Source organism: Puma concolor, chromosome A1 (genome assembly GCF_028749965.1).
Source record: "Puma concolor isolate L17-30 chromosome A1, mPumCon1.1.hap2, whole genome shotgun sequence".
Classification (NCBI taxonomy): Eukaryota; Metazoa; Chordata; class Mammalia; order Carnivora; family Felidae; genus Puma; species Puma concolor.
Window position 1 is genome coordinate 138,284,880 of NC_141667.1, and position 20,552 is coordinate 138,305,431.

Consider the following 20,552-nt stretch of genomic DNA (forward strand, 5'->3'; position numbering starts at 1 on the left):
AAATTTCTTTCTTTTATTTCCTTTATATCATGACGGCGGTTGGAAGTGCGTTTTAAGTAGAAGTTAATTTTGAAGGATTGATCCTCTGTACCTCATGCATTCAGGGATCAGGCGATTCCTTTTTGCTTTCAATTGAATTGCTAATTTGTAATAAGTCAGTGAAAATCTGCATCTGTATAATCTGTTCCAGAGGACACATGCTGCATCCGTATTGACCATACTTACCCCATGTATTGATGGCTGGTATTTACATTATTGCTGTTAAGGCCATGTTTTTATTAGCATGACTGGTTTTTTTTGTGTTGGTTTTTTTTTTTTTTAAATTAGTGTTCTTTTGTTCTACTCTGTAGCATATTTACCAGCACACTGTGACTTCTGTATATTTACCAAGCTTCTATTTCAAAATATGCCTTCACGTAAAACTAGACTCACCCAATTAACTGGAATTAAACAACAAACGCTGCAGGGCGTAGGACAGATTAAAACATGCACGACAACCCTGATTTGGAGTTTGGTCGTTCGAGTTGTAAAGAAACAAGTCAAAATGGGTTCCTGATCTTCTGGGGGAAAACGTTGCCTCTTTACGGCAGTAGGAAGGCGACAAGATTGAATGTTCTTGCCATGTCTTTCCCCTGTGTGAGGAGCCAGGTCCAAGATCCTAATAGCCTGAAGCCCTGACACTTGAAAGTAAGCTAATGTGCTTATATTATGGGCAGAGCACGAGACACCAGAAAGCACAGTGGCACAGAAAATGCCCTGTCTCTGTCTCATCTGGCACCAAGAAAGCCCCTGTTAAAAGTCACGGGCCACTTGTTGAGGACCAGCGGTGCGTGTATGCACTGCCAGTAATGTTAGCTTCCAGTTAGTACCAGTTCCGAGTACCGGCGCCCCTTCCAGCCGCACGCTACCCAGGGGGCAGGTGACATAATCCATGCCTGTAAGAACCACAACAGGGAAACATCACTCCCAGCGCCACCCGAGTTTTGCACGGTGGGTCGTCACAAACCTGTAGCCAGGGATCTGCACGGCTGGCCAATAAGTGAGATTACTTTCTGTCTCCTTGAAATCAGTGTCTGGTGATCAGCCAGGCAGATTGAAAACCATGGCTTGAAGATTTACATTCAGCAACTAAAATTTACGTTCCCTGAAAGGCAAAGAAGGCTGTCATTTCATGCTTCCTAACCTTCATTGTCTGTTTCCCTTTGGTACACACAAGCAGCCCGGGACGCACGAGCATACGCGCCCATTATGGAGAGATGGCTTTCTGCCCTGTCAACTTTGTTTTATAAAAGCTCTGTTTTCTTTATTGCCTTTATCTATTACATCTGTAAAATTTATTTAAGCAATGACAAATCTCTCTTTGGGGCCCCAGAGTCTGGGAGAACAACCACTGGCAGCCCATTGGGAGGAGATTTGTTGGATATGACTGTTCATTACATTACAAGGAGTGTAGTGGGAGAGGCCAACGGCCCGCATCTACCGCGGCTGGGCGGTTATGGTCTGTGTTCAGAGCGTCTGCATCAGGTGAGCGACACATGTACCTCCTCAGTTGCTTTTGTAATAGTTCGGTAAAAGCGGATGGCTTTTGAAATCTTAAGAGGAGGGTTCCTGGTTTCTTTCCCTTGTAAGAGTACTTATTTCACAAAAATTTCCAACCAAAAATAGAAGAGCCCTCGAAACCAAATCGTTTACGTTGACATCATTACCAGTTATTTGAAAAGTGGAAAGAATCAACGGAGACGGGCTCCTTCGCTCGGGAGGTATCGGAATCAGGTGACAAAGAATTGTCAGCATCGCAGTTCACTTCTGTGTTTTGATTTGTGTACCTAATAACAACACAGGGGCTCTTTTGCACTTTTATTCATTTCAATTTTTCGTTTGCCCTAGGAAACAAAAAAAGACATTTATGGGGCTTCTGGTTTTTGCCAGGCAATTCGAAAGACATGGTGCTTATTACATGGTCCCTTACAGAGGTTGGCAGGGAAAAATCAGGCGTCCTGGATGTCACGTAAGTGCTGCGGTAGAAATAGCCGCAGGGGCACTCAGCCGCTCTCAGGGCGGCCTGGAGTTCTGTGCACCAGGACTCAGACTGCGAAGGTGAAGGCAGGCCAGGCTCTCCCTGCAAAAGATAGGAGGTGAGCCTCAAGCCTGAAGCAACTTTCTGTGTGCTGGGGACATTGAAAGGCAGCTGGAGGCGTTGCGAGGTGGGGGAGGGGTGAGTGGTAACAGTGGGAAGGGAACCATCCCCTGACTGTGGACGGTGGTCTGGAGGAAGAGGGAGGGGACGGAGCCTGGAAGCAAGGTAGTCATGACTTGGTGAGCAGTGAATTAGGTGTGAGTGCTTAACCAGGAGGCATCCAGGATTGTGCGTTGTGACTCCTTGTGAAACAGCCAGCATCCTAAGTGAGAACTGTAGTGGGTTCTACAGTAGGTAGAACAGTGGGTAGTCTCTAGTGGGTTCTAGAATCGTCCCTCAGTTCTGTCCTTCGGATACCTTCTAAGCAGCTAAACGTAAATAGGGAAGGGTCTCCACGTTCCCTCCTTTCCCCGGGCCCCTAGTTTCTCTGACACATCACATGGTGGGAGAGAAGAATAGTATTTCAACAAAGTAAGGTTACTAACTGTCGGTGTGCTGGTTAACAGCCGGCCCTGGAGTCGGGGCTGTGTCGGGGGGAACCCTGAATTGCAGTGTTTGCTGTTTTTTTGGTATATGTATTCTCCCCATGGTCCGTTCCAAGCTTCCAGTGTGAGGTCACTGGTTTATCCACAGCGCAAGCCTCCGAAGACACCCGAGCATCACCTGCACGGACTCACTTACCTCATGGGGCCCCATCCGCGCACATGCAGCGCCTTCATGAAATTGTGTTCTTTATGAACTTAGGTTTAAGTAACCTTACGCCGTGCATTTAGGAGTATGGTATCAGAAGTCGGGCTGCCTGTGTTCACATCGCTGACTTTACCCTCTGAGGCAAGCCGGGCAGTTAAGCCATGTTGAAGTTCATTTGCTCATCAGTAAAAGAGGAACAGTAAAAGGACCTGGCTCGTAGGGCACTGATGGCCCTACAGATAGTAAAGCGCTCCGGCAGAATTCCTCGTATTTATTTCCTGTCTTTACTCCCTGGGGACAGTAACACAAATGTTAACCACCTGTTGTGTAAAACGTATTAGTTTTAAATTGCCTTCACTGAAGCTTCAGCGGGAACCCCACGTTCGACTATATCAAGATTCATTCAGTCTTGCGTTGAGCTTGTCCATAGGTTTAAGCATTTTATTTACTTTTACTTTTTTAAACTTTATTTATTTATTTTTGGGGGAGGCGGGGGAAGCGTGAGCCGGGGAGGGGGCAGAGAAAGAGAGAGAGAGAGAGAGAGAGAATCCCAAGCAGGCTCCACAGCGTGGAGCCTCACGCGAGGCTCGATCCCACAACCCCTGGGATTCTGACCTGAGCCAGAACCAAGAGTGGAATGCTCAACCAGCTGAGCCACACAGGTGCCCCTGTAGTTGGTTTTTCTTTGCATCTTTTCCTAACTTACTTCTGGGCTGTAAGAAAGTAGGGCTCCTGGAGGAAGTTCTCCTGTACAGGAACGGGCCGCATGTTCAGTTTTGTCTTGAAGAGTCTGCAAACATTTTTTGGCCTTGGTAGCACCTGGGATTCATGAGTTTAATGTGCTTTGATGGTGCATTCTTAATGAGTGAGAAGGCTGTAGTTTTCTTTAATATTGAAGTTGAGTTGAACGATCGGCACCAGAAAATGGAATCCTTTGCAGCAGGAGACTTTATCAGTGTGCTCTCTTAACTACTGCCTTTTCGGAAAGCTTATCCAATCTAATATTATATTCATATATCTTGGAGTAAGTATACTGTCAAACACACAAACGGGGCAGACTTTAACTGAAAAATGGCTTCCTCTTCACTCGTTTGGAAAAGTATGTACTCGTTTATTTGTGCTAATTCAGGTACCGGGATGTACTAAATAAAATAGCATGATCAGTCTCTTGGCTAAATGTAGGATTGTGTGGCTGAAAATTTCTTTAAAAAAATTTTTTTTTTAACGTTTATTTATTTTTGAGAGAACAGAGTGCGGGCGGTGGAGGGACAGAGAGAGAGGGAGACACAGAATCTGAAGGAGGCTCCAGGCTCCGAGCTGTCAGCACAGAGCCCAACGCGTGCGCGGCTCGAACTCACAGACCGCAACATCATGACCTGAGTCGAAGTCAGATGCTTAACCGACCCAGCCACCCAGGCAGCCGGGTGGCTGAAAATTTCTAAAGCAAAAGCTAAGTGGAAAAAGAAAAAAAAAAAAGCCGTTTGGTTTTTGTGCTTCCCCGCCCCCATCCAAGAAATTTCGATTTCCAAAATGTCAACATGTGATTTCTCCTTCAAAGCGTTCAGTGGGTAGCCTGTTGTTCAGTGCTTTCAACAAGGCTTGTGGGGGAAGACCCTTGAAGTGTAGCTGACTCGTCTGGGCACCCGTTGCCCAGGATTGTTGAGAAACAGACTGGATGCTCTGGTGGCCAACTTCTGTCTGGCCACCACCTTCCCCCTCCCTCTCTCCTGAGAGGCCTGTTTGGGTAGGAAGAGATAATGGTGTGCCTGGTTTTTTTTTCAAAGGGAAAGCCTTTGGGTCCAGTAATTTTGCAACCCCTTCAGAGGGCGGCTGCGTGCTTCAAACGAAGCCTGTGTGGGATTGTGTCCTCTCCCTGCCCAGGCCATGCAATCTGTTGCCGGCTGCTCACAGACCCAGCCCCCAGCTTCAGCTGAAAAAGATCTTCAGTTATTTCAGGCAGACGGTTATGGGTACAAATCAGATTTTTTGTCCAGTGTGTGTGTGTGTGTGTGTGTGTAATGCTTGGGAGAATTAGAAGGCAACCTGGAAAAGATGCTGAAATGTTCGGCCAGTGAAGAGAGGTGTAGAAAACATACCCTGATGATGAGCACCAATTAACTGTGCATTACTTTCTGGAAAAGACTTCAAGCTGGTTGCCCTGCAGGTCAGAGTCAATAAAGACTGAGTTACTAACAATAGCCTTTCTCTCTCACCGAAGCCTTGGACTTAACCCTAACTTCATCAGACCAGAGAAGAAGAGAATAATGCGAACAATAGGAGTCTTGGAGGTTGACTTGGGCCTAATGCTCAGAGGCCGTAAAAGCTGTCAGGAGCTTGATTGATTGGCTCTCACGCCTTAGTCCCCAGTGCAAAGCACTAATGTTCCAGCCTCTTCGGAGAGGGTTGATGTGCCACCTGGGGTCAGAACTTATCAGCCTGCGGGGCTAATGTTTCAGATGAGGCCAAAGTGCGGTCAATAATTTATACGGAAATTTGTGCTTAGAGTCGCAAGGAAAGCAAGTTTTGACTCGAATTCCTGCCTGTTCGGAAGAGACGCCCAGGTCAACTTTGGCTCTCCCTGCTAACATTGCTGGCGTGTGTGCATCGGTAACATTTAAGACAAACTTGAACTGCAGAAGAGAATTAGAGCCATCATGGAACGTGTCTGTGGCAGTTACAAGGAGCCAAATGTCAGGAGTTTCAGAACCGCGAGGCGAAATGGGGAAAAGAAACACCAGCCCTTGTGAATGTATTGCAAAAACAAAAGGAAATCCCCTCTAGTAGGTAGTAACTAGGTCAGGTTAAATCGTAGTGACTTTGGAAACGGTTAAGCATCCGTGGGGCGTGTCGGTTTACAGGCTCGGAGGCGGAGGAGGTTCACGGTCCTGAGAACACGGAGAGAAATGTTAGGTGATATCGAGGACTAGAAGACGCGTGAGTATCGGAGAGCAATTTGGTGTCAGCGAGAGGCCTGAAATACTTGATCCCTTCTGCGGAGAAATGTAGCCCAAAGTTAGCTTGGTGGCTGCACTGACTGTGTACGTGAGAGAGTGTGTGTGTGTGTGTGTGTGTGTGTGTGTGTGTGTGTGTGTACAGAACGTCTCTGCATCTACGGAAGCACATGCATTGCCTACACACACTATACAGAAATGGACAGCAGAGCGGTGACACCCAAGCGAGGCTGGTCAATCAATAACCAGCTAAGTTTTGTTCTGCTCCAGCAAAATGATGCCTTGCTCCAGTAAGTGCTAACAAAGGCCCTTTTCCCTGGCTCTGCTTACGGAGAGCACTATTAGTCATGCTTCATTAGGCTTGTTTACAGAAAAGAGCTGGTCTCTAAGCACATTATTGAAATACTTGTAACTCTGCTGGGCTTTATTCTTCCCTGAAAGATAGGGACTTCGGAATGGGGGGGGGGGGTGCCTCTGACCATTGTTGAGAAATCTAGTCTGTTCCGATGGTAACTGGGAAAGATGAGTTTGCCTTTAACGCCTTCAGCATCCCAGGAGCCTGGCTGCTGGGGTTCTCCCCTCTGCTGTCACCATTTTGCCTTTGGTCGTGCAGACCAATGCCAGGCATCGAGTTCCAGTCGCCGTTTCTGAAAACCGGATGTGAGGTTTCCCTGTCCTACGTCCAGAGGGGAGACTTGAGGGATTTAGAGCTGCATTTCTCTGTCGGCTGTACTATTGAGTGGTGGCACGAGGAGAAGTCTGTCAGGAAGGAGAACTTCGTGTCGGTTGAAAACGGTGTAGAAATCACACAACTCCTTAACGTTGGAATTGGCGGCTCGTGAGACTCGCCAGGATCGATATGCCGTATGCGCAAGGGCCTGGTCACCAGGAGTCCAGGATAATCTTTGTGGACGCCCAGGTCCGAGGGTGTTTTGCCTGGAGGGAGCCCAGTGGCGCTTGCTGCTGACTGTATTTCTGAGTGCGGAATTCCTAGGATTTTGGCTTCTCCCTCTGCTCTCCTAGCTTGCGACCTGGGGTTCCAGGGGAGTTGGAAGATGAGGAAGCCAAAGTCCATTTGCGACGCGACTGTTTTGTGCCAGTGCCCGTGTTAAATGCTTTACAGAAATCACACCTTATTTGATACCCGTATGTATCCTCCCTGTGTTACAGATGAGGAAACTGAGGCACCGAGCGCTTTAGTTGAAGGTGAGGCAGCAGCTGCAGAGCGGGCTCGGGAGCCAGGTGCGTCTGCCTCCAGAGACCTCTTCTCAGGCGCTCGGGATGCTGCGTGGGATTACCAATCACTCTTGTCTTCTGTCTTCCTCCCTAGTCCTCAGAATAAAATTGGCTGCAGACTGAGCTTGATTGGAGTTAATTCCTTCAGCTTTCCTTATTACATTCTGAACCTGAGCCATAATTATGTGGCCTCACTAGAGACTGTGTGAACCCCCTCCCACGCTGCCTTGGGGGCTTGGCCGCTTCCGGGTGAGACCAAGGAGGTCTACCCACGACACAGACCCCACTCACCCCACTGCCTTCAGTTGTGAGGGTGCTGAGTCTGGTTCCTCTGACATTTACACCCCTTGTTTCCTTTTTAGATTCGCAGAGTTGCTGACTTGAAGGTGACACACAAAATGTGCCCCTTTGTGTGCTGCAGACATGCACAGCCTTCCTGTTCTCTCTCTCTCTCTCTCTCATACCCGCGCGCCAGCACACACACACACACACACACACACACACACAAGTTCCCTGGTTTTCAGCTGCTGTTGTAAATTGCTATTTTAAATTTCAGCAAGTGGAATAATAGCAGAGTGATCATCTCCAGTAAATGCTGTTGGTCTTTGTAAAGAATGGCTTGTTCAGAGGATTTATGATTTATGGGGGACACAGCTGGTGGCCAGCAGAGCTGTAGGAATGTGTGCTCTCCTGGGCCGGGGAGAGCTCCAGATGAAAAGGGCCCAGAGCTGGCACAAAAGCAAATAAGCGCTCTGACTTTCAATAAAGCGTCATAATTTATATGAAGCCTGGCTCTTCGGTCCCAGGGAGATGCACGCATCAGTAGCAGCTTTTTGATGTGAGCATAATTGTCGATTGGTTCCCACCGTCTCCTTGTAGCTCAAGGATTGGGGATGGTAAGAAATCACTTGAAAACGCAGTCCTATAGTCTATAGTTGTATACGCATATTTTGACAAGCAATTCACAAGCATTGAAACCAGGAACTCTGCTGATCACCCACCTAGACTGATCCACAGGAGGTTTGTGAGCTGAGGCTAGGACGCGGAGCCCTCCATGTTCCCTTTGCTGAGTCTCCTGTCCTTCCCCAAAGTATATGAGTTTTTCCATTCTTCTGTTTTCTTTCCTTGGCATCTTGCTATTTTATTCATCTCGGCGATGACTTGGCCTCCCCGCCTGCCCGTGGAGAGCAGTGAGACAGCAGAGAAACAGACTGGTTTCCCCACCAGGAAATGGGGAGGCGGAGATCCCCGTTAAGCGACCTTCCAAATTCTCATCACCTCACACCCTTCTCCCCACTTTCAGCCCTCGAGTGCTCTCTTTTAGGGGCACTGGTCCAGGGGAGGATTGTTAATTTTTTGCCTGGTCTTGCTGTTCTGTTCTCTTTACCTGTTTGTGAAGCTGACGTCAGGGCTTGTAGAGATCCTGGCCGCACAAGTTGTAAGCCGAAAAGATCCCGTGGTTAGTATTAAGTGCAGGAAACGAAAGGCCTGCCTTCTTTTCAGCTGCTTATCTTCTGTGGCAGGCAGGTCTCAAAGTGGGATTGTGTTGAGGCGGCGTCCTTTCCGTTGAAGTGGGGGGTTCTGGTTATGTGCTGTGGGCCTGGGCCCCTTGTACGCGGCTGCCTCCTAAAATGACACTCTTAAGGGAACACCATGTTAGGAGGTAATAATAGAATAAGGACCGTATCATTATCGTGGCTCATAGTAAGCCGACTTACTATGGGAAAGATACGTTTCCCAAATTTTGAATGCTTTTGTGTGAAGGAAGGAAGGGAAAAAAAAAAAAACAACTGATCTCCAGATGAGCTAATAATTCAAGCTTGTGAGACTGGATTGGGGGACATGAGTCAATTCCGTTACATTTGGCCTTGAATCCTGGTCTTCCCGTGAAGAAAGGGAGGAGGGGAATGGGAAATCCTTGCACTACTCCAAGTGGGGAAACTGTGCCTTAAAAAAGGAGAGGGTTTGAAGAACTACAAACCATGTATCTAAACTCCGCAGCTCTCAGAAATACTAATGCTTGCCTGCAAAAGAACAGGAGAGAATTCAGGCCTAGAACTTTGCACCAGAAATCGGGTTCCGTAGCTTTCTCTCCATGCCCATCAGCCTCAAGGCATTACTTGCTGGGAAGTTTGATCCCAGACAAGAAATGAAATCTCCTTATCCAAGTGTATTCCTACATACGTAGGCTCCGTCTGTGTGCGTGTTGGCTTTGTGCATTTCAGTTGTACCAAATGTCTGTCTCGGAAGACTTTGTATTTTTTTTCTTTCCTGTCTCCCCGTCTTTCCCTCTGCCATCATCCCCCGCACCCTCCCCTGCCCTGGCCACTTCATCGTTTATCTTTTTTTTTTTTTTAATTTTTTTAATGTTTATTTATTTTTGAGACAGAGAGAGACAGAGCATGAATGGGGGAGGGGCAGAGAGAGAGGGAGACACAGAATCTGAAATAGGCTCCAGGCTCTGGGCGGTCAGCACAGAGCCGACGCGGGGCTCGAACTCCCGGACCGTGAGATCATGACCTGAGCCGAAGTCGGACGCTTAACCGACTGAGCCACCCAGGCGCCCCTTCATCGTTTATCTTCTACTTGAGCATATCACTTCAGTTTACTGTGTGTTGGCTGAGCCTTAGGAGACCACAGCCTGAAGGCCATCATCTTGGGATGCAGGGGTGGCTTTGGATGCAGCCCGGCTGAGGGTCTGTGACCTGCCGCCCTGTGGAAGGAAGCTTAAGGGGCTCGTGTCCTCCCCTCCTTACCAACATGGTCACCTGAAACCTGTCCTCCTGCCTACCCTCAGGTGGGAGGACTTGTGGCACCTTAGCAGAAAGAGGAACTGCCTAAACATTAAGGGCTATGTATTGTGGTGTGAGTGGTTGTACTGTGTGTGTGTGTGTGTGTGTGTTTATATTTATATATATGCATATATTTATACCTTTAAAAAGTAGCCTCAAGCCATCCAGGACAGTGTTTCTTTAGGCTGTGTATGCCTGTGTAACCCAAAATCAAGTGTTTTTTGTTCTCGTCATGTTTAAAGTGTAAAGATCTCCGTGTGATATATGTTATTTTTTCTCTTAGGCTCTTTGTTCCCCCCAAATGTCTATAATGACACTTAGGGCATCCTACAATGAGAAAACCTTGCTGAAACATATGTACCGATTATTAAAAGAAGTAAAACATCACTTTCTGCAGTTCACAGGAAGCTCTAATGATCTGTGTTGATTCGAGATATATATATATATATATATATATATGTACATACACACACATATGTGTGTGTATATATGTGTGTGTGTATATATACACATATATATGTGTGTATATATAGTATATATACACACATATATATGTGTATATATACGTGTATATATATACTATATATATATAGTATATATATGTGTATATATATACTATATATATATAGTATATATGTGTATATATATACTATATATATATAGTATATATATACACATATATGTGTGTATATATATATACACACATATATATGTGTATATATATATACACACATATATATGTGTGTATATATATATACACACATATATGTGTGTATATATATGTATATATATACTTTTTTTTTTTTTTTTGAGTTTTATCTTGGGCTCTCAAAGTTTCCATTAATGCCAGAACTTGTGCCTAACATTCGGTGAGTGAAAATCCTGTCACCAGCCGTGCATGTAGGGATGTCGTGTGGGCTCCCGTGCGGATGTCTAGGACAGCCGTTCAGTGTTCCCGGAGATGCCTTACAAAAGCCTTGTTTCTGCTCCCTCCTCTTACCCACAAGACTTTGGAACAGGCCATTGTGTTTTCCAGAAGTGGGAAAGGATAATGTTACTGGGGAGGCAAGAAAAGAAAAGCAGCAAGAGCCTCTTTTAGCTGACCAGTCAACTGGATATTGACCACCTGTCTTCATGGGAAAGAAATAGATGGCAGTGAATAAGTGAGAGTCTAGTTTTCCAAGAAGCTCAATGATTTTCCCAAATCAATACAGCTCATCAGGCCTCAGAACAAAGGCTGCGGGGGAGGTGACGGTGATGGAAAAACAGCTCTGTGTTCTTTTGTGTATTAACCCATAAGGCCCATGGGGAAACAGGGTTTCTTTAGCCATTTCCCCCCCCTCTTCCCCTTTGAGGGCTTATTCAATGTATTTAGGGGGGAAATCCTTTCAGGATTTTTTTTTTTAAAGATTTCCATAGATGGCATCCCAGTGATCAAATGTACTTTTGAAAGAGATGAGGTCTGTTAAGGAAGAATACCATCTTTCAAAACATAGATGAGAACAGCATTTTGCCATAGCGTTTTGATGTTGGATTAGCACATTTATTTGGATGTTTGTTCTTGTTATTTGCGGATAGGGCTTGGCTGAACCAAAAAGGAATGGTCTCCCTGTTCAGATTAACCTCTGGCAAAAAAAGAATCACTACTATCCTCCCATAAATGAACCTTGTTCCCAGTGCCCTGGAAATAACACCAGACCCTAAAAGGACTGCTGAATTGTCATCTGAGAGGTTATAATTAACGCAGAGAGAGGGGTGCCAACATGTTCCAGCGGCCGACAGAGAACGTCTATCCAAACCAGCAATTTTTAGCCCCGCATTCCTTTAATCTTTAAGCGCACTGTGCTTTCCTAAAGTAGTGCATTAACACCAGAGCTGTGTGCGTCTGGGGTTTATGACTGGGGTGGCGACACACTAGGGCATAAAGTGTTTCATTACACTTCCCTTTGTTAGTGCTGCCCTATCTCCCAAGCCCCGTTGCCGTTCGCTATTTGTTCAGATAAAGCCCAATGTTCAGGGTGACTAATCACAGCACTGTGTTCCAGATGGTTTGATTACAGGATGTGGTTAAAGTGACTCTTCAAACATGCAGCTCAGCAGTAGGGCTCTTTCTGGTCACGTGACCATACTTTTCTTGTCCTAGTGCCCCAGAGATACTTAGCATGGGGAATAGGAAAGTCCCTCTGTGTTTTGGCCGTCAGGTATTTCATCGGCAACCTCAGTTGTAAATTAAATATTTCCCCCAATAATTAGAAACTCAGCTGTGTCCTTTGGAGAGAGGGGTTTCTGAAGATGAGATGCTCTGAAGCCAGAAACAGGAACCAATGTACTATACACGACTCAGCTTTTTAAAAAGTACCAGGATTGGATAGAGCAAAACCGCAGCAATAAACTTCTGGAGGGGGAGGGCGTTTGGGTACAAAGGAAAGGTGATAAATCCTACCTTGTACAATAGTCATGTATTAAAATAGGAGGTAATAGGATACTCGAAATATCTGAACTTTATCCTGTGCGCAGAAACCAGCTTACTGTGGCTCCTTTTTATTGTCACTGATGTGTCTACTGGAAAAAAATATAGGAAAGGAATGTGTAAACTTCAAAAAAAAAAAAAAAAAAAGGATTGCAGCATAAATGGGTTACATTTCGGTGTTATTAGAGTGAGGTTTCTGTTTTCTGCATGAGTGCACACGAAGTCCATCCAGATGTGGTAGTCTGAATAAGAGTTCCAGAAAAAAAAAAACAAACGATGTCTGATTCCAAATTCGGCGTTTGCAACGCTTGCCAGAGACTTCTGTCCCAGGGATGAGGCACTTTAAAGACTCTGAAACAGTCTTTAAACTGTAATACAAACAGAGTGATGCTGATCCACTGGGAAATCAGGCATTTGCCCAGTTCTTGAGGAAACATCTTCACAAATAACCAGCAACAGTAATTCATAAACCATACTTATAACATCTTTGGAGTACAGTCTCTCCACAGAGAATTTCTATCGTCTCTAAGCTAGTGGGAGATGATGCTTATTGAAAAAGTATGGTAATAGTCAAAAGAAGGATTCAAATCTGGATTCCCTTCTGTCACCATGCCACAGCCACCAGGGGTTGTGCAAACTCTCTCTCTGCGCCGGGCACGGCGCTCACAGGTGCAGCAGGTGCGGACCCCACCCCCGTGTTCAGAGAGTGTAGTCGGGCCGGAAGAGAGGCGTCCCATGTATATGAGGAGTGGAATGTGAAGGGGGCTGTGTGTGAGGGCAAGACAGAGAGGCTCAACAGTGTTCAAACGTAGGAGGAAATGATTCGCTGCTTCCTTAATAGACTGAGTGTGGTATTCTTTGGGTGGGCTCTCCTTGTCATTCAGGGTCCCAGGTGAAGGAGGCTCTGTGATTCTCAGCGGGCCTTCAAGGTCACTGCAGTCTCCATCCCAGCCAGACAGAAAGAGGAAGAAAGTAGAACACGAACAGGAGATTACTGTGAGCCAGGCCTGTAAGTGGCACGGGGCAGTTCAGTCGCTTAGCTGTCATAGACCTGAGTGTGCCACAGACCCACGTCTAACTGGGCCGGAAGCTGAGACGTGTCCAGCTCTGGGCCCAGACAGAAGCATGGATTCTGGTGAGTGTCCCTTGGCCAGAGGACGGGGCACGGAGTGCCGTGGGGACCCAGGAGGGAGTGGCTGTGTTTCGGTGGTGCGCACCGTCGGTGTGTGACTGGAGAGCATCCACAGAAGAGATGACATTTGCCCTGTGTCTCTCTTTGGTGCTAACTCATTAGGAATGTTAGCTTTCCTTGGAGGTTTGGACTAGAACAACTTCGGGGGACTAAAATTGTGACCTAAGTAGTGGGTGAAGAAACTCTTTTGGCTGGAGAGGGGAAAAAAAACGTGTGAGCTGGAGGTGAGAATGTTACTGTGGTCATTGTGTTTGCCTGGGTGAGAGAGAGGCTGACAGGTGGAGGATGGGTAGACTGTCCCTGCAGGGACACCTCCGGGACCAAGCTATTCAAAGACAGAGTTAAGTTCAGAACCATGAACACCTTTTGAACAAGATGGATGGAAAATAATAGGGCTGTCCTGGGTGCTGGTAAGCCCTTGTCACTGCTAAAAGACGGGAGGGGACACACACACACACACACACACACACACACATATATAATAGGACCGTCCTGGGTGCTGGTAAGCCCTTGTCACTGCTAAAAGACGGGAGGGGACACACACACACACACGTAAGCACTTAGGGCATTGCACCCATCGACTTCCTAATATCATAGCTATTGAGCCCTTGGGGCTTTGGCACACTGTAGTCCTCTCAGACTTTAGAGGCTTGTGACCTTGTGACCTTGAGGTTTCTCCTTCTCTTGTCAACTTGCCTTGTGACTCATTCAGATTCCCATTGTAAGTCGTGTTTGGTTGCCTCAGTTTCACGTACCTGTCCCTGCAACCGTCAGACGACGCTAAGGTTAGGATTACTGGCTCAGGAGCCTTATCTCCTAGGACTACCCTCTGAGCGGGGACTGTGGGCAGGGCAGGCCCTAGGAAGATCTCTTCCAGGGTCTAGTTTAATATCATGGGTCAAGAGGCCTGTTCTGTAGGTGTAGGTGATACGTAAACTATACTTCCCTTTCTGGATTACAGGGTATGCCTGTGTTGGTTGTTACAAGTTTGCAGGCTCTTGAAGAATAGAGTTTGGATGGAGGTCCGGCCAGAACTGTGGCTGATTCTATAGCACCAAATAAGTACCTAGTGTATACCCTAAGGATGCACTGTAAATGCTTAATGGGCCTGACCATCTCTCTGGGAGCACGTAACTGCTAAGTATTGACAAGAGCAAATAATAGGACACTGTGACTGTGGAATCCTGATGAGATAACAGGGCTCTTTTGGCCTGTAGAGGCAACAGGCTTAGGTTTTACAACACAGACCGTGTTCTTCACTGCCCTATAGGTAATACATGTTTTATGGGGTAGGGCAGTAGCTTAAATCCTGTATCATCAGTGTGTAGGACAGAGACAATATAAATAAGAAAACCCTGTGTGGTCAGTGAGCACATTCAAACCACCCATTGATGTCTTCAGCTCTATTTTTACTTAATTGGTAATAATCTTCAGATATTTTCCAAATATAAAACGTTACAGGGCAGGCATTATTTAGCATTTTGAGAACGACCGTGCCCAGTCAGTGGGGAAAAGGGGATGGTAAACCTGGTGGGACACTGGAGAATATAAAGACGAAAAAGGCTTGTGTAGAGTGTCCCCAGCACGTGGTTCATGGGTTAGACGTCTGGAAGAACAGAGGTGCGTTAAATGAAATATTAAATCTTTGTGGAATAAATGTATACTTATTTCCAATTAATGTAAGGTAAATGAGAACCACAACTCTGCCCAGACTGATGAAAATTCAAAGTGGAACTTTGAAAGGCTTCATTTTCACTTCGGTTATTTAAAAAGTAGAGTCCGCTTTATATGCCCGTGGGTTACAAAGCGCTCAAGATGTCGAGACTTCAGCAAGAGGATCAACCATCAACCATCCGCAGGTTTTGGAGCCCAAACACCACCTTTCTACTTGGCCCCTCACAATAGGATGTTGTATAAACACACGCTCGCTTACAAAGAAACAATACACTTTGTAGTTTATGCGAGAAGCATTCCTTCAGCCTCCTTGCCAGTTTGGCTGTGTAAACATGTGCGTGTGTACCCTTGCACGTGAATGCTAGGCTGATCGAAGTATACCGTGTGGCGGAAAGAAAAACAGACACCAGCACACGCATTCAATTAGCCCCGCTTGACGGAGACTCTTCAGAATCTCCCCGGGAGTTGGAGCATTTCTTCTGAGCGTTTCACAGACCCAGGGCTTCTAGAAAAACCAGGCTGGCTGATTGAGGTCCTTTTGAAGTTGGGGATGGACTTGACTGGCGGCGTTTTCTTTCCCAGCGAGTGCTGATAGCGAACGAACCACGCTGCTAGCAGTGTCGCTGTTGCCGCCACGCGAGATATGCAGGGGCGGCTACTAGAAACAGCATCTGGCGGCGGGAACGGTTTTCACAGTGCGCCGGCCGCAGCGTGAGCCCAGCCTTTGTGACAGCTCCCAGCGGCAGCCCCACGTCGCCAGGGACTGCTTCCCCGGGTCCTGTCTGGGGACCACCGATTCTGTCCCGGGGGCCGCGAGCGGCCGCGCGTGGGGAGCGGCGGGTAGCCCTGTCGGGGCCGCGCACGCGCCAAGGGTCGCCCCCACCCCCACCACCCCCCCCCCCCTTAGTCCCGTGGCGGCTGGCGGCCTCCTGGCCGCCGCCGGCCCCGCGGCCCCTGCCCTCGGCCGAGCCCCTTTATCCCCGGCCGCCGCCTCGAGGCTCCGGGCGGCCGCCCTCGGCCCAGCCAATCAGACGCGAGCGTTCCCTGCAGGCGCCGGCCAATCCACAGCCCGCGTTTGCTGGAAACGCGAAACCCTTGGGGGAAAAGCAATAACAAAAGCCTTTCACTGCAGACAAATGTTAAGTGTCTGTGCAGACTTTTCCTGTTTTTAATTTTATTACTGCAAGAATGGAGGGTTTGTTGTTTCTTTCATGTTTCCTTTCAAGCAATTTTAATTATACATTTGTGCTACATCAGGGACTCTGGAACGCAGTGCTTCAGCCTATTGCGTCGCAAGCTAAAATGCAGCAACCTTCTGGCAATACAGATATATTCCTGCACTGTAAATATAGCTGACATGCTAAAGAATTTTAAGCAGCTGCAAAGGTCTTTGACACCACACACAGTGCCCCAGAGAGCACATGATGAGAAAACCAGCTCCGTCTTCCCCTTCGCCTTCCCTCCCACCCCCTCCCTTTTCCTGGAGGGATGTGCTCATAAAGAATCCTTTCCTCCAATTGTTCTGTCTTGTGCAAATTTTGACCAAATGCCTAATTACCATTGATTCTCATCTCAATATGAATTTTTATATTCAGTGGTTTAAAAGAAAAATTTCCTGAGGGAATTAGAATGGAATCAACCGAGATTTGAGGAAATGCTTGCTTTGCTTCATTCTCGTCCCCCTCCAACCCCCGACTATTGCTACAGTGAGTAAATTCAGCTGTCATCTAATGGCAACATAGACCATATGGGAAACAATTTTTAAATCTCTTTTAGAGACTTTTGAAAGAAATCCTTCCTTCCCCACTGCTCGGGTCCCAGCCATTCAGATATTTTTACCTGCTGCTAAAACATTTCCCACGGAAATTAGTCTTACCTCGTGAGGTGTCTCTTACCATAAAGGAGTGCAATACAGGGTTTCTATAAAATTCAAAATGGCAGTGAGCAAGTGAGCAAACCAGCTAGAAGTAGACTTTGAGTGATGTCCCTAGGTGTTTGCAAAATAGAATGGAGGGTAGGTAGGTACAGAAAAGAAAACAAAGGCTCACTTAAGTATTGCGTTGATTGACCCTGGTATTTTATGCGTGTCTCAAAAACCCAGGTCCTTTTAATATACGCCGTAAAGGGGTGATTAAAAAAATATATGGCACTTGTCCTCTAGAGAAATCAAGAGGATGTTCTATTTTATTTTCCTGTGACATTTGGTATACTAAGTGCACTTAAGTTTAGTAATTCACAGATGCAGTGCTAAATTAAATTGTCTGTCTGCAGAGCAGTTGGGAAAAGCAGAATAGCTTGCAGGAAGCAAGTGTGTTGGTTTTGAGATTTTTTTCTTCTAATCCTCTGTGGCAAATGCTTACTAAAGTTGATTCTAAAGATAACCCCAAGAGCAAACCTATTGTGCACATTTATTTTCTTAAGAGGGCTATTTTAGGAGTCCTTAATATGAAACAAGACCAAACAGTGAAACAGATACCATACCCTGGCTGATTCTTGTCTCACAAAGCCAGAGAGGGGAGGATTAGGAAAGAGAAATCATAGCTGATTGTCCGCTATCTGGACTCTCAGCCCCTGCCCTCCCCTTCTCCTGTTTTTGTGCACCCACGTAATCTTTTCCTAAATAAAAATCACCATTATTTTATATTGTTGAATGGGAAACAAAGCCGATTCCTCTCAGTCCCCTTCTGGTTTAAGCACTGGTAACTGGCGCTTAGTTTTTGTTGGCTGCTTGCCAAACGAAAGCAATTATGTGTAATAATAGAAAAATTAAGAGGTGAGTGTTGCTGTTTTACAGCAGGACATGGCAAAAACCATTTCCTTCTGTCAGCAGTATCTTGATTACACTCTCACACGCAGTCTTACCCTTTTGTACCGCATGCACACAGGCATGATCTCTCTTTCTCTCTCTCGCACACACACACACACACACACACACGCGCGCGCGCGCACACACACACACACACACACACACAATTTCCTGTGGGTTTTCACTTGAGGTCACTGAAACCAGAAAGAGGAAGAATGCAAACCACAGTTTTTGAAAGCGAATGAGAACAGAATTTTGCTGGTAAAATAACAACAACAACAACAACAACAGTAATACTAATAATAAACTGGAAACAGAGTAATCCGTGCTAACAGTGGTCCTCCTTCACTCCCCATTCCTGCAGGTGTTCTAGTGGTCAATGTCACGTGGAGGAACAAAACTTACGTAGGGACCCTCCTGGACTGCACCAAGCACGACTGGGCCCCTCCCAGGTACGTATGGATGGGGCCTTTTATTTCAGGCCCTGTTTGCTCTCCTCCTTCCTCCGCTGCCCCTCTCCTTCCGCCATCCTCTCTTTGCACAGAAACTATAGAGGTAGATTAATAATGCATAAAAGTCTGCCCGTAATTGAAACCAGGCGAAAGAGAAAGGAGCCGGTGAGGATTGCACACAGTGAAATGCACCCCCTGCCCCTTCGCCCCCTCTCCTTTGTTTTCTTCTTTTCTCAAAATGGGAATCTGAACTGGATTTGAAGCTAGCTACCTGAGCCGTTTTCCTTTGGTGTTCCGAGGAAGAACATAGGCCGTTCGTGGCCAGTTCTTTGGCAGGGATTAAAACCGTCAGCGCAAGGACAGGGTGTCTTTTCCTTCTCTGGGCCCAGCCCTCGCGCCCCTGGGGTGTTGGCCGCTCTTGCCGGCATTGTGTGCCTCGCGCTGGCTCCCGGCTCTTTGGGGGATGCTCCTCTTGACGTCTCTCGCTTGTTTCCCTAGGTTCTGCGAGTCACCGACAAGCGACCTGGAGATGAGAGGGGGCCGGGGCCGAGGGAAGAGAGCGAGGTCTGCCGCGGCGGCTCCGGGCTCAGAGGCCAGCTTCACGGAGTCCAGAGGGCTGCAGAACAAGAACAGAGGGGGGGCCAATGGGAAAGGGAGGCGGGGCAGCCTCAACGCCAGCGGGCGAAGGACACCCCCAAATTGTGCTGCTGAGGACATCAAAGCCAGCCCCTCCTCCACCAACAAGAGGAAAAACAAGCCCCCGATGGAGCTGGACCTGAATTCCAGCTCCGAGGACAATAAGCCGGGGAAGCGCGTCCGCACCAACTCCAGAAGCACTCCGACCACTCCTCAAGGGAAACCAGAGGCGACTTTTTTGGACCAGGGCTGCTCCTCGCCAGTGTTGATCGACTGCCCCCACCCAAACTGCAACAAAAAGTACAAGCACATTAACGGCCTGAGGTACCACCAGGCCCACGCGCACCTAGACCCGGAGAACAAGCTGGAGTTCGAGCCCGACAGCGAGGACAAGATCTCGGACTGCGAGGAGGCGCTGAGTCACGTGGCGCTCGAATGCAGCGAGCCCAGCGCCAGTCTGGCGGCCTACGACCAGGTGAAGGCGCCGGTGTCGCCCGGCCCCGGGCACCCCCCTGGCACCCCCAAGGGGAAGAGAGAGCTGATGAGCAACGGTCCGGGCTCTGTCGTCGGGTCGAAAGCGGGGAAGAGTTCTGGCAAGAAGAAGGGCCTTCACGGCGAGCTGAACAACCTCCCGGTCATCTCCAACATGACGGCCACCCTAGACGCTTGCTCCGCGGCAGATGGCAGCTTGGCTTCTGAGATGCCCAAACTGGAAGCAGAAGGGCTCATCGACAAGAAGAACGCGGGAGAGAAAGAAAAGGGCAAGAAAGCCAACAACTGCAAAATGGACAAGAACCTCTCCAAACTGAAAACCGCGCGGCCCATCGCCCCCGCCCCGGCCCCCACCCCGCCGCAGCTCATCGCCATACCCACCGCGGCCTTCACGAGCACCACCACGGGCACCATCCCCGGACTGCCCTCTCTCACGACCACCGTGGTGCAGGCCACACCAAAGAGTCCTCCGTTGAAACCCATCCAGCCAAAGCCCACCATCATGGGGGAGCCCATCACCGTGAACCCAGCTCTCGTGTCCCTCAAAGACAAAAAGAAGAAGGAGAAGCGGAAGCTTAAGGACAAAGAAGGGAAGGAGTCGGGGAGCCCGAAAATGGATGCCAAGCTGGGCAAACTTGAGGACGCCAAGGGGGCCGGCAAAGACTTATCGGGGCATTTTTTAAAGGACCATCTCAACAAGAGTGAAGGGCTGGCCAACGGACTCTCAGAGTCTCAGGAGAGCCGGATGGCCAGCATCAAAGCCGAGGCCGACAAGGTTTACACTTTCACGGACAACGCGCCCAGCCCTTCCATAGGCAGCGCCTCGAGGATGGAGTGCAACCCGCTGGTGAACGGGCAGGCGCCCATGGCCCCGCTGCACGTGCTGACGCAGAACGGGGCCGAGACCGCGGCCAAGACCAGCAGCCCCGCCTATTCGGACATCTCGGACGCCGCCGACGACGGTGGGTCCGACAGCCGGTCGGAGGGCGTGAGGTCCAAGGCCGGTTCCCCGTCGGACATCATT

The 20,552-nt window shown here is 48.0% G+C and overlaps 1 protein-coding gene across 5 annotated transcripts in view; it reads left to right on the forward strand.

The window, feature by feature from the left end:
• Positions 1-20,552, forward strand: part of ZNF608 (zinc finger protein 608) — a 120,593-nt gene that overhangs the window by 88,218 nt on the left and 11,823 nt on the right. For all 5 annotated transcript variants that reach the window (XM_086705238.1, XM_086705257.1, XM_086705233.1 and 2 more), the window contains 2 exons: positions 18,313-18,400; positions 18,899-20,552. The exon at positions 18,899-20,552 is cut by the window's right edge and continues 798 nt beyond it. In XM_086705238.1, coding sequence (XP_086561364.1) covers positions 18,313-18,400; positions 18,899-20,552 — 1,742 coding nt within the window. The remainder of the gene's footprint in view (positions 1-18,312; positions 18,401-18,898) is intronic.